General features: G+C 41.8%; 1 protein-coding gene across 2 annotated transcripts; it reads right to left on the bottom strand.

Moving 5' to 3' along the window:
- Window positions 1-3119: 3119 nt before the first annotated feature.
- LOC121572407 (calcineurin subunit B type 1) lies at window positions 3120-16998 on the bottom strand. 2 transcript variants are annotated; one of them, XM_041884466.2, is made up of 6 exons: window positions 16770-16998; window positions 12138-12177; window positions 6516-6692; window positions 6069-6128; window positions 5613-5797; window positions 3120-5333 (listed from the first exon to the last, which is right to left on the bottom strand). In XM_041884466.2, the coding sequence occupies exons 1-6, from the start codon at window positions 16770-16772 to the stop codon at window positions 5286-5288; spliced, it is 513 nt and encodes a 170-aa protein (XP_041740400.1). In that variant the 5' UTR covers window positions 16773-16998; the 3' UTR covers window positions 3120-5285. The 2 variants fall into 2 exon arrangements, with proteins under 2 accessions (XP_041740400.1, XP_045078114.1); XM_045222179.1 differs by lacking the exons at window positions 12138-12177; window positions 16770-16998 and adding an exon at window positions 6971-7114.

Below are 16998 nucleotides of genomic sequence, written 5' to 3'. Positions count from 1 at the left end.
GAAGCTGACAAACTGTGTTATTATCTCACTGGATTAATATTAGCATGGATGCCGAGACCAAGTTTATTCTTGATAGATGGTAATTAATGTATTTGGTTGCTTTAACGCAGCATAGACAAGGAACTACAGACTTTTGGTACAAAATTAGCTGACTAAACTCAACTCCATGGTGTAGGGTTTCTGATTAACTCCTCCAATGGAGTTGAGCAGAAACCAGGCTTTGTGGAATTCAGCTCAGAATATTTCGATTCACCGAAGGTGAATACAAAAAATTTAAATTATGAAATGCTTACCTTGTACCTATGTTTGAAAAAACTGTAATCAAATACAAGCACAGATTTGGCTCATTTCTGTTTCTCGAAGATGGCAACTTTACACCATCTGTAGATTGTGATTTTATGAGTATTTGGAGACAGACCTACATTATCGGAGATTAAATTGGCACATGCACATTCACACAGTTGCCATCTTCGAGGAATAGAAAGGAACAAACAGTCGGTGGTTGTATTTGATTAACGTTTATTGAAAAAGTATGGATTTCAGCAAACAAATAAAGGCATGCAACTACAGAGGACAAACATAGGTACAAGGTAAGCATTTCATAATTTACATTTTTTAAAGTATTGACCTTGGGCAAATTGATATAGTCTGAGCTGAATTCCACAAAACCTGGTCTCTGCTCAACTCCGGTGGTTGAGTATATCAGAAACTTTCTTCACCATGGAGTTGAGTTAATCCAAAATAAGCATTTTGGATATTAACGATGGTTGCCATGCGAGGTGAATAATCTTTAAGGCTCAATCAGTAATTCTTATTACCCGATTTACTGATTTTAATGTACAGCAAACAAATATACAGGTAATTTGATGAAAATGGCTTTTGAAATAACACCCATAGGGCACAGGCAACTTACGAGCGAACCTCATTAAAAGAGCTGGAAAACCGACATAATCATTTAAAAACTATTGGGCTGCACGAAATTTTGTGGAACTAAGTAGCCCAGAGTAATCAGAACCACATGTAGCTCAGCTGGGAGATCGGTCAGAGTGTGGTTTCCATTAACAGTGAATCTATCACCAAGGGAGTTGGGTTTTTGGAAAGCTATACATTCTTCTCTTTTTGGGGGGAATTTCATCACACGATTCAAGAATGACAGACATTGATAGGCCAATATTTTTTCCAAAATTCAATGTCAAAGCCTGAGAGATGTGTAGTTCCATAACGATCAACAATTTGTACTTCACCACATTTAAATTATAATTGACCCCAACCCTGTCAAGCAACTCTCACCAATTCTATATTCTCACTTCAAAGCCAACCTACAGTACTTTCTCTATTGCTCGACAGTTTGCTTCAGGTTGAGCTATGGGTTCTGGTCTAGAAGTTCTGGTTTAACCGTTCACACCTCTGAGAAATTGATTATGACATCTGTACAAATGAGGCAGATTTTCCCCCCGTGCTAGTGTAACTGTAGGATGTCTGGAGTTCATTCCAACTTATGCTGTCCCTTTTCAGGGGCATTTTCAGTAACCTGAACTACTAAGCCTCCCAGAGGTTTTCCTTACAGTATAAAGGTCCTCAAGATCAACCAGAGGTTCAAATCGAGTACGGTTTCATTTCATGAGAATAAAGGTGCAACAGTTGGTGCTTCTTCCATAGGTTATCTATCCATGGCCATCAGTACTGCTGGGATTTACTAAGAACAACTATGGTCTTTGTCTAATGTTCAATGAAAGCTTTCAGATGCAAAATGTTAAAAGTTCAACAAACTGTTTGATACCATAAATGCAGTTTTCTATGCATTATTCATACTCTCAGGTACATTTCCTTTGTATCCTCCATCTAAAGAACCATGCAATGGAATCGACCTCACACTTGTCCAAACACTTGTTGAAATCAAGGGAAATTCTCACCCTCTAAAACGTGTCTGAAATTACACATCGGTCGTAATTGTATTTGTGTAGGGTTCAGCTATTATGCAAGATTATTTTGAGGGGCCAAAATGGCATTTTTGATGTTGGCTCCTGGGGTCTTTCATGTTGGGCTGTGTAAAAATAAATCTGGAGACTCGCTGAAAGTCCAAATCACAAACAGATGAGCAGGTTCCATGAGAATGGCAGTCTTTCGGAGGTCCATGTGTGGCTCGGCTGAGGAATACAAATGGGACTTTTAATTGGCAGTGACAGGCACAACTGGCCACATTCTGCATGAGCTCAATTAGGACCGTTCAGGAAACAGTGACACATTATCTGAGGGTAGGTGAATCTAGTTCACTGGTGAAGTATGATGTATGTGTGAGCGCACGCATCCATGGGTAATTTTTTTGTGTGTCTTACTGTAAAATAAGGGTATCTGATTACAATTGATGGTTTTCCAGTGGCCTTGAGCTTGAAATCAAACCCAGCTTCCGAGACATTTCCTGCCTCTTCTTTTCCGTAAAAAAAAAAACGACAGTAGGGTGCAGTACTTGCATGCGACATAAGGCAATGTGAACGGAAGATGCAGCACTCAAGATGACACTGCTTTAATCTCTCATCAGTAAAAGTAATCAAGATATTAAGTGCAGGGCAAGCTCGTGATAGCCGTTCGGTAACTAATAACAAACACTACTCTGAAGACACACGTCCTTTCGCCTCCTAAAAACAAGGCCAGAGGGAAGGAACCGTTTTGAGGAGACAAGGAGAGGACACAAGGAAAATACTTTTGAGATTCACCCAGACACTAAATAGCAACTTTTTTAGTTCTTATGTTGCCATCTAGCGGTCAGTTTATAGTATAACAATAACATACCCATGAGTGCATTCTGCTCCTGCTTGGTTGAGTGCATTTTTCAGTACAATAGAATTGTCTTGTCCTATTATGAAAACATTGTCGTACATGTGGGGATACTAATCATCAATACAAACCCATTTCCCCCGCTTTCATAGAACAAATATCCCTTTGCTGCTGGTCTTTAACAAATCGGCTGGCATTCTATCAAAGCGCATTCACACTTATTCTGCGGTGTGCTATCACAACTGCATTCATTTGAATTTAAGCACCATCTTGCAACGATCAGAACGCATGGATACATAATGCACACAGTACATGTATTGTCACACAATTCCCAGCCTCCGTAACAACTTTCAAATCGTTTATTTCTCTTTTTCATGTATGAAGTTTCAATGGTTCCCACAGCAGATGGTTCCCACAGCAGACGCAGCATGCAGAGATGGATAAGAAGAAAAGTAAAACCTAAGACTGAAACCGTTTTTGCCTCCACCCTATACACCCCATAATAAACACACACACCTATACAGATCCCATTCATCCAATAGCGGACCTATTTAGCACAGACCAACAACAACAAAAACTAAGGAGGGAGCACTAATACTACCATGTTAATAACAAATATCTGTAAAAAAAAAAAAAAATTGAATGGTTTCCCCTGGCATAAGTGAAGCTTTGCGGGAATAGAAGTGAGACACGTATCCACAAGATTATAGTTGTTTAGAATAACAGTTACATGTAGTGGAGTTAATTTTAGTCATTTCCATATTTATTCAACATTTACCAATTCTTTTTTTTGGCAACATCCATGTATATGTCATTTTCATTCATGTTATAATATATTAACATTAAGATTCATATGTAAACATAGAGCTTTTCAAAAAATGGATCTACATGCACAAAGAAAAAAAAAGAAGAAAAAAATAGAACACTCCATGTCATGCAAGCACACCACAAGACTTCGGGGCCTTTTAGGATCAGATCAGAGCCATCGTCGTGCAGCACGCCATTGAAGAAAACAGTGGCGCGAGGCGGGCGGGCGCATGCGGCACAGGATCACGCACTTCAACACCCGCACCGTTGGTGCATCCAGTTGAGCAAAAAAGCAGAGCCACAAACTGAAATACGTTTAATTCCATAAAATGTACAGATAAAAAGAAAACCGGTTCTGTCTTGTCCCCTATCTCTCTCTCTCTGTGTAAAAAACATTGGTAGCGTTGTAATAAAATGCCTTCGTTGGTTGCATCTTCTCAACAAAACAAAAAAGAGAATGGTCAGAGGTAGGGAGGAAGAGGGACTTTGCACTATTACGCCAACTCACGGCAAGAGTCCATACAATGTTTGAGAAACCGAATTAAAGATGTTCATGAAATATAAGCAAATTACGTTGTCAAGAAGACTAAATGTGTACGTTGAAATCAACGCCTCTCATAAGCCTAACCAACTTAACATCCCAACTATAGCCTACTTACTGTAAGTTACCTCAGCTCTGCCTGCAGTTAAGTTGGTAAATACAACCCAAAAAAAGCTAGATTTACCGTATCACAAACATTTAAACCAAAAGCACTCATCTCTACTTCTATATGATAGTCTGTAACCAATCCATATCTGTAACTTAACATGGCTGACGTTAAAGCAATAAATACAAAACACATTAACGAGAATATTCTAATGGCCTGTGATGTCATAACTTCCAGAATAAAGACGTGCTTTTTGTTGGAATAAGAGACTAAGGTGAAAATTATTTGCATAACCAACCAGTGACTCAAAAAAGACGAAGTAAACCGTAAGCTTGTATGTGCAGAAATGTAAATATTATTTTCTCTACTCCACTCCATCTTCAAAAGCAAGATGATAGATGTCCCTGACAATATAAACATATATAGTGTACAATCCCCCTTATTAAAAAAGCTGTCTTACATGATCTTAAACTTAGCTGTTCAAAATATTGAGTGAAAGTAGAAGAAGGAAAAGCATTAGCCCTGAAAATGTAATCGGATTGTTTGAATCGTGCAGTATGCACATTGAAATAAGCAATTCTACCGAATTTTGATAGAAGATATATACCATTATATTCAACCGGTTTATTATATGTTCTGATTGGCACTTCATGCTCTATTTTTGTGTTGTGTTGAAGTCAAGTTACATCACAGCTAGCTACACACATCCCCCAAAAAAAGCCAAGACCAAAATAAATATAAAAAAATCCCAACTGCCTCAAAAAGAAAGAAAAAGAAACACACTAACCTTCCTCCACCAAACTGAAATACTCGCTCAACGATAAAAAGCTGTCCTTCAGGCTTTTAAAGTGCTACACCGGGTTATTGAGAGAATTCATGTTCAATAACACTTAAAAATGGTTGGCTTCAGAAGGCTCAGGTTGGAAAAAAGGTGGCTTCACAGAGAAAAATACTTCCATTGAAAAATACACAGAGAGCGTTGCTGGATGACGCCTTGAGCAGATCCTCAGAAATGGAGAAAGCGAAAAGGGGTTTTGAGGGGGCCCGTGAGGTCAGTCACACGTCCACAACCATCTTTTTGTGTATGTCTAATCCTCCCACCACCTAATGAAAGACAGAGGGGCAAGAAACTGTCACGGATGCAACAGACACCTTTGGATTTTAACAGAAGTGATGCACCGCGATCATGGGAATATGATTGCAACATTTCAGAAAGTTCTGAGTTTTTAGAATAAATCCTTGGAGGATTTCTTCCCTGATTATTCCCTACTGGTTCCGGAAATCCTCCAAATAGGATTTCTCAAAAACTTAAAAACATTTTATGGAAAGTTTCAGGAAATGTGCAACCCTACAACAGAGTAAAACGTTGTTTCTTCGACTCACCGCACAAAACTCCTCAAAGGATATTCTCCCATCGCCGTCTTTGTCTGCATTGATGATGGTTTTGTCGACAATCTGCTGAAGCTGGGTGTCCTTTAAGTTGTTTCCCACCATCATCTTGAGGACCTGGAAGAGTTCTCCATTGGATATGTAACCATCCTTGTCCATGTCATAGATCCTGAACGCAACTATAGGATAAGGAAAGACAAAAGATTGTGTCAGACCTCTATTTGAAGAGGTTTTCATTGCAGCTTCATTGGAATGATCTGCCAATATGCATATTTTGAGGATTTTGAAGGAAGAACTTCTGAACATCCGAGAAGGTGGATAATTTTTTTAACAGGAAATCAAATCATAAACATTTGCTTTATGAGCTCAGCATTGGTGTATCAACAAAGGTGGGTAATCAGAGGAAACTTTACAGTGAAAGCAGTTGAGATTAGTTGGCATTATACTTACAGCGCAATTTCATCTCTTTATCACCTTTGACACTGAACTGGGAGACACCCTCGATGAATTCTGTAAAAGAACGTGAAGCCATTTTGAGTCAACCAACAATTAAGGACAGTAACAAGGACATGAATACACATCGGATCATTATTCCATTCACTCAGTTGTATAAGAGCCAGCGGGTGCTTTCGAGGAAAATGCCCAACGGCACAACAAACTCTTTCACAACTGTTAAGGCATTTTCTGATTTAAGTAGGTCAGCATAATATCATATTGCAGGCTAACACTTCCTGGAAAAAATCTTATACATTTAAGAATTTGGTTGGTGATTTAATTTCAAGGTGAAACAGCACCTGTCTTTATCCACAAGGAGAGCCTACACAAAAGACACCAGACAACAAAGGCTCTTTTGAAGTTATAATTTTAAAAAGGTGAATAACCCCATATCAGTCTTACCTTTGAAGTCGACTTCCCCATTGCCATCTGTGTCAAATATATCGATAACTCGCTGTACAAGGGGATTCTGTTGGAGTTCTGGTAAGGACATAAACTCTTCCACACTCAAGGAGCCAGAGTTATCTAGGTCGAGTTTCTTAAATCGCTTTCCTAGCCTCTTAATCTCATCAGCATCAACTGAAATAGAAAAGGAGAGAGAGACAGAGAGAGCGACAGAGAGAGAGAGAGACAGAGAAAGAGAGAGCGACAGAGAGAGACAGAAAGAGAGAGCGACAGAGAGAGAGCGAGAGAAGGGTGGTGTTAAAACTGACCTATTCACATACAGGGGAACAAAACTTCCACAGCAGACTCCATTTGCTAGGGTAGCTACTACCACCACCACACTGGGTTTCGGAAGCACACTTTCGCCACATGGGAAAAAGAAAACAACGGTTCAGGTCGGCCCGGTCACTTACATCTGGTGTTATGGTCCTTCGCTGCCTTTAGAATCGATTTACCCGTCCCCGATGGATTCTTACCCGATTTCTTGTGAGCGCTGGCCATATCATAGCTGTCCCAAGCTACCTAGTGTCGTTTGATACTGGTGGCCAACCTTCAGCTCCAGTAGCAGCGTACCTTTCGGTTCCCCCACTCTAAGCGCTTTCACTGGGTCACGTGACGCCTCCTTTACACACTAATCACTGGACTGATATCCATTAATCGTAACGTGGACACAACAGCATGAGGTGGACTTAAGTGAGACTAAGTGTGAGCTGTGAGGGGGCGGGACTTCAAAGAATGAACCTTTCCCCTGCTGCTGCTCTGTGCAGCACAATGCTTGATCCAGTTCTCTGTTTAGCGTTTAAACACCATATCATTTTTAAGGCCTCCAACCAAGGACTATCAAAGGGGGCTCATACAATACATATAATTCTACATATATGATAAATAATATTCCAGCAGTTTGTTAATATGATCAACCTTGCACTAGTATTAATCACTTACAGGGTCTCACTGTAAATAACAAGCTATTTTTTATCAGTCTTAGAGGCACAATTCATATCTACAGACTCAAGGTCTTTTGCATCAGCTTTATTTGACAGTTACAGGCAATCCTGAGTTTCTCTCTGACCCGATATGGTTTGGGTTTGCTGAGCCGCTCCTCTGGGCACCTCGACATGGCAGTTGTGTCTTAGTCAGCAGTGTTGTACCATGATGACAGGCTTAACAAGTAGGAACCAACTGCTGCCATAACCGAGACCCACCACTAGATGTACCACAACACAAGTGAGTGGGGTGTCACAAGAACTCCAATAACCCTTTGGTGGCTATGTGTGCAGTGCCAATACAGCGTTACACTGAAAACTGATGCCCTTTTACATCTATATGTGAGCATTCCCTTGGGCTTAGCATGGCTAAGTGGCCGGCCTATATGAATGAACTGACTTTTACGACATGGACAGCTTAGTTTGCGGCCATTAGATAGATTTCCCAGTCACCCCGACTTCCTGTTGTAGGGTGTTATCGACAATGTTGGCAGCACCTTTCGACGTGGGCAGGGCATCGCTCAATAAAGATAACGGAAATTCCCCAGATCCCTCACTGCCAGGGGGCGCTGCAGTTCCAAACGCTGATAACAAAGCCAATACAAGGTCAGCACTAATTCTAAAATAATACAGATATAAACTAAATGCTTCAATTCAACTCCAGCTAAAGAGAAGTAGAACATTATTTTAAACGATAAGTAATGTCAAATTTTGCTTGGTTCATGGTTAATATTCATGCTTGCTTCCAGCTAGATGGATACAAAAGCATTTTTCTTTTACAACGCTAGAACCTGTCAAATTTACACCACACTTGTTACCTGGCAAATAGCCTCATCGAGAACTAGGCTTGCCTATACGGAAAGCTTGGTGAAATCAAATGGTAGAAAGTAGCTAAAAATTGTTGGAAACACAGTGACGTCTCACAACACGTCAAACCAATCAAATTCCTTGCTTGGGCGGAGCTCCAAAAAGGTTCCCACTTATAACTTCGCCCTTTTTTTGTAGAGTGTTCAAGCAGAGTAGTTGTAATGCCTTCATCGACTCGATTTTGTGTATAGAGCACACCTCTGGCAAAACAGAATTCAGTTTTTACTCTAGGTTTTCTTCCATTTTATGCAATGTTGCAAACTAGCATACAACTCTGCAAAATGTGTCCTACCTAAATCAGAAAACAAACACGCAGCGCCTTTCTACAGGCTTGTGGGGGGAGGGTTCTTGAAATCTAACATCCAATCAAAATGTAGCCGCTGGAATCAAGCAGCCCATTCTAGATGTTGTTGTTAATACAACATTTTGGATGACTACGTGAAACTACCAGGAAACAGGTGCTTATACATTGGTAATTTCATATCTCTACACTAAGAACCTTATTCATTAAATTGAGAATGAATTGAAGACAAATCAATATAAGCCGGAAAGTGATGCCTAATGCGCTCTTTTCCAGCCCCCAAAAGCCCTTCAGTAGTAGTCCAACATTGAGACAAGGAAGGATGCCATTGAAAATAATTTGGATATAGCCAGCCCATTGATGATCATTTTATTTAAACTGATTTAACTTATAAACTGAATAATTTCAGCGTTAATGATGGACTGACTCTTGTATATACGTTTCTAGACTAACTGAGAAAATATAAAAAAATACCTCAATAGCTCCTCCCCTGACACAAACTCTTTAGCAGGGACACAAAAATACAGCTGCAGAGGCACAGGCCCCAACAGCACTGCATTAATTCAATTACACTGGCACAACAGCATATGCCAGAGAGTGCTGTGTACTATTCTGTCCACGAGTGTAGCTCAAATAGATAGAGGAAAAAAGTATTTATAGCCACAAGGCAGTAAGAAACACCCCTCACACACACACACAGCTAAATGGCTGGTGCTGCCCTCCCCTCGGGAAACCCCTAGCAACAAGGAAGCCCTGCTAGCTAACACACAGAAGGGGAGGGAGGGTATTTTGAGGGCTGCAGTCAGACAGCCAGCTGGAGAGGCTTTCAACACAAACTGAGCTGCAGGAGGAGACGACGTGTTACATTCACATAGGTTTCATAATTCGGCTCACTGGGCCTTATCTCCCTCACAACCAATGACCACACATACACAACAGCAAGTAGGCTTATGCTGAAGCCAGGGCAGTCAAGTGTGCGCTTGAGCGTTCTGAGACGGTCTTCGAGTCCTCATGAATCAAGACCCGGTTATGATATTTTAGGAACAGGGTTACCACCACAAATGGATTATCAACAATTTGTTATGTTAGTGTTACTAGCATTCAGGCAGGTGTCAAGATGTAGCCCCATAAGAGTCTAAATAGTCATTTTATAGTCATTCTAGACACTGGTTTGCTCTAGAGACCTGTAAACAAATCATGTCCCCCCCCCATAGTGAGATATAACGACTACGCAAGCTAGCCAACATCACACCTATAAACCAAACAAGAGGCAGATAATGAGGCAGCAGCGGTGACTACGCCGCCATTTACGTGAAGGGGCTACGATGAGTGCCATCTCAAATGGGCTGCCATCTCTCTTAATTTCACTGCCGCAGAAACACAACCCCTCCTACATGTGTGCCAGTCACGCTGCTGATCTTACTGAAAAAGCAGCACCCACTGAGGCGCATCAAAGCACTGCAGCTCTCCCAAACAGCCGAATAAATACTCTCAGCTCTGTCTCTCTACAATATATGAGAAGTTCGTTTTTCTTGAAGTGCTGGTTTGTAGCTCGTTCTGCTGCATCACCATGCTTGACTGGTGCTCCTTACGACACGCCCAAAGCTCTCAGCAGATGCTAAGACTTTGGGGGGGGGGGGGGTGAATAAAGACTGACTAGATTCTGTCTTTTTACTCTCTTGATGCATCTCAAATCATTTCGATACAATTTACTTCAGAGGGCTAATTGAGCAGCAGGTCATAGTTTTTGAACAGTTAGTGGGTACTACTACAGAAAAGCGGAAGTCTGCAACTCAATTGAAGGTATTATGCAGGGAGTCACCATGTTGTTTTCTTGAAGCAAAAAACAGTCTTTGTAGGACCAGTAGAGTGTTTTCTGTTTAGCCCCAGCTTCAGCCGTGCACAGGGAGTCACCCAACCCTCCGAGTAGACGTTTCCCCTCTGCTAGGATCAGCTTCCCCTTCCCCATATCCAACGTTTACCATTTGGGGTAAAAACACTGAACTGACCAGCATTCTAGGGGTCTACTAATGAACGCCCTGACTAGTGGATCAAGACAGGGATCTGGGTGAGCTACCAGTGTTCAGACGCTGCCAGCTCAGAGCGCACAGCTGATTTAAGGCTGTGTGCCTTCTTGACACGGTGAACAGCTGCCCCACGCCCTGCTCCCAGAAGGGTGGGGGTGGTAGACTCCCAAAAATATCCCAATGTGGGGAAGTCCATCGGCTGGATGAGATTTGAGACACCTGTTGAAGTCTTTTGGTTTTTATTGTCCTGCAGGTGCACAACCCAGACACGACTCTGAAACACAGGTGTGTTTTGATGGTAGGGGTTGTGTCAGCTGGTCCATAAGCCCAAGCTGTTTGAGAAAATGTAAAACTGAGGCCAGCATCAAAGTGGCAAGACTTTATGAAGTGGGACCTCTAAATCAACTCCAGAAAGTTGAACCGTCTACTTGCACCCTTGCCAAAGTCCTACGTTATAGTCCGGTCTCTCTCAAAATGATTGAAAACTGAGCGTTTGGCATTTGCTTTTCCAACCAAACACATTCTGTACAAGACTGGGCACTGGGTGGGGAGAAACAGAGACAGGGAGATTGTTCAGGGTTTCAAGGCAAGTAAAGTAACAAGTGCCGTCGTAACAGCTCGTTAGGGAGGTGCAGAGGTGGGCGCCCTGCGCTGTTTTCCCACCTCACCAGAACACACTCGACACCGGCCAACATTGACGTCCGAGCTCCGGCTCTGCACGCCACAGTCCTCCACAGGAGGGAGTTCCCGAAAAAGTAGTGCCAGAAAGTTCAGTCCTGAAACTCTAATTAGCCCCCTTTTCTCTTGAGGGGTGGGGGGATTGATGAGGGTGGGGGGATGGCACAGCAGGGCGACAAACCAATTAAAAATGGAATATTACTCAGACTAAAAATAAACAAGGCTCTCCCACAAGCCCTGAAACGGACCTTTATGAGGGGGAGGCATTTTTAGCCGTGGCAGCAAAGTGCTCACGCCTCCCAGCAGCGTCTGAGACTGGGTCAAACTGTGAAGGACGGAGGCCTGAAGAATGCAGTATAGCGTGCGGCGATGTATATATTGGTCTGCTCAACGTTGGCTGTCATATTGATTCCCCCGGCCGGACCAGTTGTTTACCGCTTAAGTGTCCCAGACTTTTGTGAACTGCAACGCCCATGGTAGATTCTGGCCTTTGAGTTGACTCTTTAAACCAGAGACAATGCAATCCCAAAGCCTAAACTTTTGACATCAAAATAGTTCTCGGTCAATCAAATGAACAAACACGTTTTTTTCTCTCACATGCAGAAATTAAGATTAAACTCCAGTCATATCTGAATATTACATACAGGGCAGCCCACAGCTGATATAGTTTGAATCACAGACAGCAGTGTTGGAGAAGTTGCCAGCCATAATCTCAAATACTTACAGTGTGTGCACATCTCCAAGGGATAACTTGCTTCGTTTCCCTAGAACGAAAGAGGAAAAATTGTGAGAATGACGATCCGATTTAATGTCTATTCAGAAATAAAGACAGGAAACCATAGCATATAACATTCACCATTCAAATCTGTATTTTCTTCAAATATAGGAATTATGTTGCTATAATAAGATGGCATTTGCACCAAGGGTCTGAAATATTGCAATTTACCATTGATTATTACATTGCAACAAGTCTCCCTGGACAGACCAAAATAGCGTCCTCCAGTGTCTTAGCTTCCTAATCAGATTTAGTGACGATCAAGGTAGTTGTGGGGTGGGGGGGGGGTGTTGAGTGGTGACAATCTAATTTAAAGACCTGATTGTGTGCACCACATAAAACAAACACCATCCCGATCCTTACATCCGGGGTATACTACTATCTCAACATTGACACATAATGACGTGCAAATATGTTGATGTGAGCTTGGTACGTTAATAGGGAAACAAAATGAACCCTACAGAGTGGTACAATATCCTGCCACCTGCCTCTAAAACAGCAGGTAGATTTCAAACCCATGCTCAGCCCATCTCACTCAAGGCATTCTGTTTATCCCTAAGAAGTGGCATTCTCCATTATGCATGAGAACACTTCTGTGGCTCAGTTGGTAAGAGGCATTAGCAACGCCAGGGTCACGGGTTCAGTTCCTGCTCGGGTCACATACATACAAAAAAATCTAAGCACTGTTGCTTTGGATAGAAATGGCTGCCAAACGTTAGAATGGCTAGCGAGGCTACACTGTGTAAATCCACACATCAACCAGAACGTGCTTATGATGACTCTGTGGCAGATCTGAAATCGGGATAGCAAGCTGAAATTCCTTTTCTCTGTGATGAATGCAAAACAGCGAAAGTAGGAGACCTGTTTCGACTTGCTGCTGACCACAAAGCCTATTATAACCCAATACTGATAATTGACAACCAGAAAGACATGGCCATAAATCTTTCTAGAGTATTTCCATCTAGCTAAGCTTTAGATACAATAACAAAAAAAGTATGGCTCCATATCCCATCATTTTAAGTCATAAAAGAGCAAAGGAAAAGTCAAGAAAAGAATCATTCGATTTGTTTCAAGGACAGGGTCAAGGACATGACTTTAGGATTAGGCTTGAACATCCAGCACATGGAGACCTTTGTCACTATGATTGGTCTATGTTACTTTTGGTTTGGCGAATATCAAATGTACTTTCACACTTTCTTAATTTGATATAGGCTAACCTCAACTCCAAGAAGCCCATAGATGTCCATGCTCAAAGTGTTTTCAAATCACTGCCACAATAGTGTTGATGCTGCAACAGTAATGTGCCTCTGACTTCATGTCACACAGATAGAGCATTAAAATTAAAGTGGATTGAGGGGTTTAGGATTACACCATTTACTTGGTGTAAGGTCACGTCTGTGTGGTTACCAAACAGTGGGAGTTCTAGAAGTCAAGCTAGTTTTGTAGTTATAACGTTGCAAAATGGTGGGAGGGCAGATGGGTTGGATTTAGGCCTAACTCAGCTGCGTAATTTGTACCACAATTGCCAACTCAAACATATAAAAATAAGAATGAACTTGTTACTTTCAACATCCTTTCCTTCAGGCAACTAATTTGTCACTAATGACTCATTTTTTAAAATATGCCTAGGCCTATTCAACATTGTTACCAGTTAGTTCTCACATTACTACAACTGGGTTCGGAAAGTGAGGAGTATTTTCTTCCAAAAAATTCTCTTCCATACCCTTTGTTTTATCGAAAACGTCTGTATTAAGGGTTAAGAAGAGGCAAGCCAGTCTCCTGACACGCATTGTATTGAAAAACTGTTACAGTATGTGCCAAGGTTGGTAGTAGGCTACACATTGTGCTTGTGAGCAACATGACAGCATTATCTGTCAAGCGCTGCAAACTTAACACATTGTATGAAAATGTGATATATTAGCCTAATACACTTGACTTCAGCAGTTCTCACTGAGGGCCTGCTTACAATTGGAATGTAGTTTCAAAGAGACAGCTTGAGTGTACAATCCATCTACCGAAATAATCCATTAAAACCAAATCAGCATCATCCCGAGTCCTGGCTGCCTGCAGTGACAGCCTATAGGAGTATATAGTACACTGAACAAAAATATAAAACGCAACAATTTCAAAGATTTTACTGAGTTACATCGAAATATAACGAAATCAGTCAATTAAAATAAATGCATTAGTTCCTAATCTATGGATTTCACATAACTGGGAATACAGATATGCATATGTTGGTCACAGATACCTTAAAAAAAAGGTAGGGACGTGGATCAGAAAACCAGTCAGTATCTGGTGTGACCACCATTTGCCTCATGGAGCGTGACACCTACTTCCCATATAGTTGACCAGGCTGTTGATTGTGGCCTGTGGAATGTTGTCCCACTCCTCTTCAATGGCTGTGCGAAGTTGCTGGATATTGGCAAGAACTGGAACACGCTGTCGTACATGTCGATCCAGAGCATCCCAAACATGCTGAATGGGTGACATGTCTGGTGAGTATGCAGGACATTTTCAGCTTCCAGGAATTGTGTACAGATCCTTGCCACATGGGGCTGTGCATTATCACGCTGAAACATGAGGTGATGGCGGCGGATGAATGGCACGACAATGGGCCTCAGGATCTCGTCACGGTATCTCTGTGCATCCAAATTGCAATCGATAAAATGCAATTGATGTTTGTTGTCCGTAGCTTATGCCTGCCCATATCATAACCCCACCGCCAACACGGGGCACTCTGTTCACAACGTTTACATCAGCAAACCGTTCACCCACACAACGCCATACACATGGTCTGCCATCTACCCGGTACAGTTAAAACCGGGATTCATCCGTGAAGAGTACACTTCTCCAGCATGCCAGTGCCCATTGAAGGTAAGCATTTGTCCACTGAAGTCGGTTACGACGCCGAACTGCAGTCAGGTCAAGACCCTGGTGAGGACAACAAGCACGCACATGAGCTTCCCCGAGACGGTTTCTGACAGTTTGTGCAGAAATTATTTGGTTGTGCAAACCCACAGTTTCATCAGCTGTCCGGGTGCCTGGTCTCAGACAATCCCGCAGGTGAAGAATCCGGATGTGAAGGTCCTGGGCTGGCATGGTTACACGTGGTCTGTGGTTGTGAGGTCAGTTGGAAGTACTGTTCTCTAAAATGACGTTGGAGGTGTCTTATGGTAGAGAAATGAACATTCAATTCTCTGGCAACAGCTCTGGTGGACATTCCTGCAGTCAGCATGCCAATTGCACGACCCTTCAAAATTTGAGACATCTGTGGCATCGTATTGAGTGACAAAACTGCACATTTTAGTGGCCTTTTATTGTCCCCAGCAGAAGGTGCACTTGTGTAATGATCATGCTGTTTAATCAGCTTCTTGATATGCCACACCTGTCAGGTGGATGAATTATCTTGGCAAAGGAGAAAGGCTCATTAACAGGGATGTAAACACATTTGTGCACAAAATTTGAGAGAAATAAGCTTTTTTAGTTTGAAGCAATTATTCAGATCTTATAGGGTATTTGTGGTTGATGCATTTGTGTTCTTTTTCCTGAAAGCACTATGCACACTTGGTCTGAGCTAAATGCAGGCTCTTCAGAAATGCATACAGGTCCGGTATGTATGCTTAATAATCAAGTGGCCTACTAACCCCCCCAAACATGGGCTATGCAAGGGAAAATGAATGTAGGCCTATGACTGTTGGAAATTGGGAGGAACAGGAAATGGTAATAGAGCAGTGAACTACAAGATATCAATATTTTTTTTAATGGAACTCCGATGCAAAGCCATTTCTTCAGATCCCTGTACTAGGACTGGTAAAAATAAAAAAATAATGTAACGAGAGGTAATATAAAGAAAAGGTGGCTCTTTGGGAAGAAATTGCTTCTTCCTGGAAATGTAGTTTAACATTTATAAATGTGACTGACTAACTATAACAGTCCTGTTCTTTTTAAAACATTTCCACGAGTAGTTAGTTAGCTGTATTGATTGGGAACCACGTTAACATACGGATCAGCTCTCATAAGTGACAACCAGGAAAAGTGTCCATTTGTTGAGGCTATGTTGTAACTAGTGCTAGTCCAGCCTTGTTGGACCTGCGTTATAAAGCGGAATATTGCCGATACAAGTTGACAAGCACATCTAATTTATGCGCAAACTAAGGCGTGACAGCCTATCGATATTGTTAGTGTTGCCTGCTTGCAGGTTCAGAAACGATACGATGTTTCACTTTTCCCCCACAAGCTCGCGCCATTATTCATGTGCCTATAGCTTAGCTAACTGGCTAGGTGGTTGGTTTAGCTACTTGTCACACATTTGAGAAGTCTCAATCTATCTTTTCAGAACACACCAGAATGCGATAAATCACCAAAACACAACCTTGGCCATATTGTCATATCTGTAAACATGAAATTGTGCGTGCAAAAATGTAACGCGACAAAACGCTTTCAAGCTCATTTGGTCGGAAGAGTAGAACCTAGTGCCATCGAGATTTAGGATAGCCTTGAGTGCTATGCATGAGTATGGTGTAAGATTTTGTACACATTTGGTTCAACACTAGAATAGCTAGCTATAGTTTTCCTTACCATTCTGTCGGTTGGGTTTCTTCACCTACTGCGCAAGGGAAACAATTTGAAAGGACAACGTTGCACAGTCAATTAAGACTATGTTTCAGGGATATATTTCTGGTTGTAATAAATATAGACCAGCTTGACTTGCGCTCGCCTTTTCTCTTTACGGATGACGGATTCACTGCAGTAGCTACGGTGGATCCGCAGAGGAGGTTGTGTTGGTGTAGAGAGCGAGCGAGGTTGA

The sequence above is a fragment of the Coregonus clupeaformis genome, chromosome 8, assembly GCF_020615455.1.
Source record: "Coregonus clupeaformis isolate EN_2021a chromosome 8, ASM2061545v1, whole genome shotgun sequence".
NCBI classification, from domain to species: domain Eukaryota; kingdom Metazoa; phylum Chordata; class Actinopteri; order Salmoniformes; family Salmonidae; genus Coregonus; species Coregonus clupeaformis.
Note: the sequence above shows the minus strand (reverse complement) of the source record. Positions and strands in the feature narration are given on the sequence as shown.

What these genes read in the sequence shown, in the direction of transcription:
- LOC121572407 (XM_045222179.1), bottom strand. Translation starts at nt 7,058, where the DNA reads ATGGCCAGCGCTCACAAGAAATCGGGTAAGAATCCATCGGGGACGGGT. An exon ending in TAAAGAGATGAAATTGCGCT is followed by an intron (nt 5,798 to 6,068) that starts GTAAGTATAATG and finishes CTTATCCTATAG; the next exon opens with TTGCGTTCAGGATCTATGAC. An exon ending in CCTTTGAGGAGTTTTGTGCG is followed by an intron (nt 5,334 to 5,612) that starts GTGAGTCGAAGA and finishes GTCTTTCATTAG; the next exon opens with GTGGTGGGAGGATTAGACAT.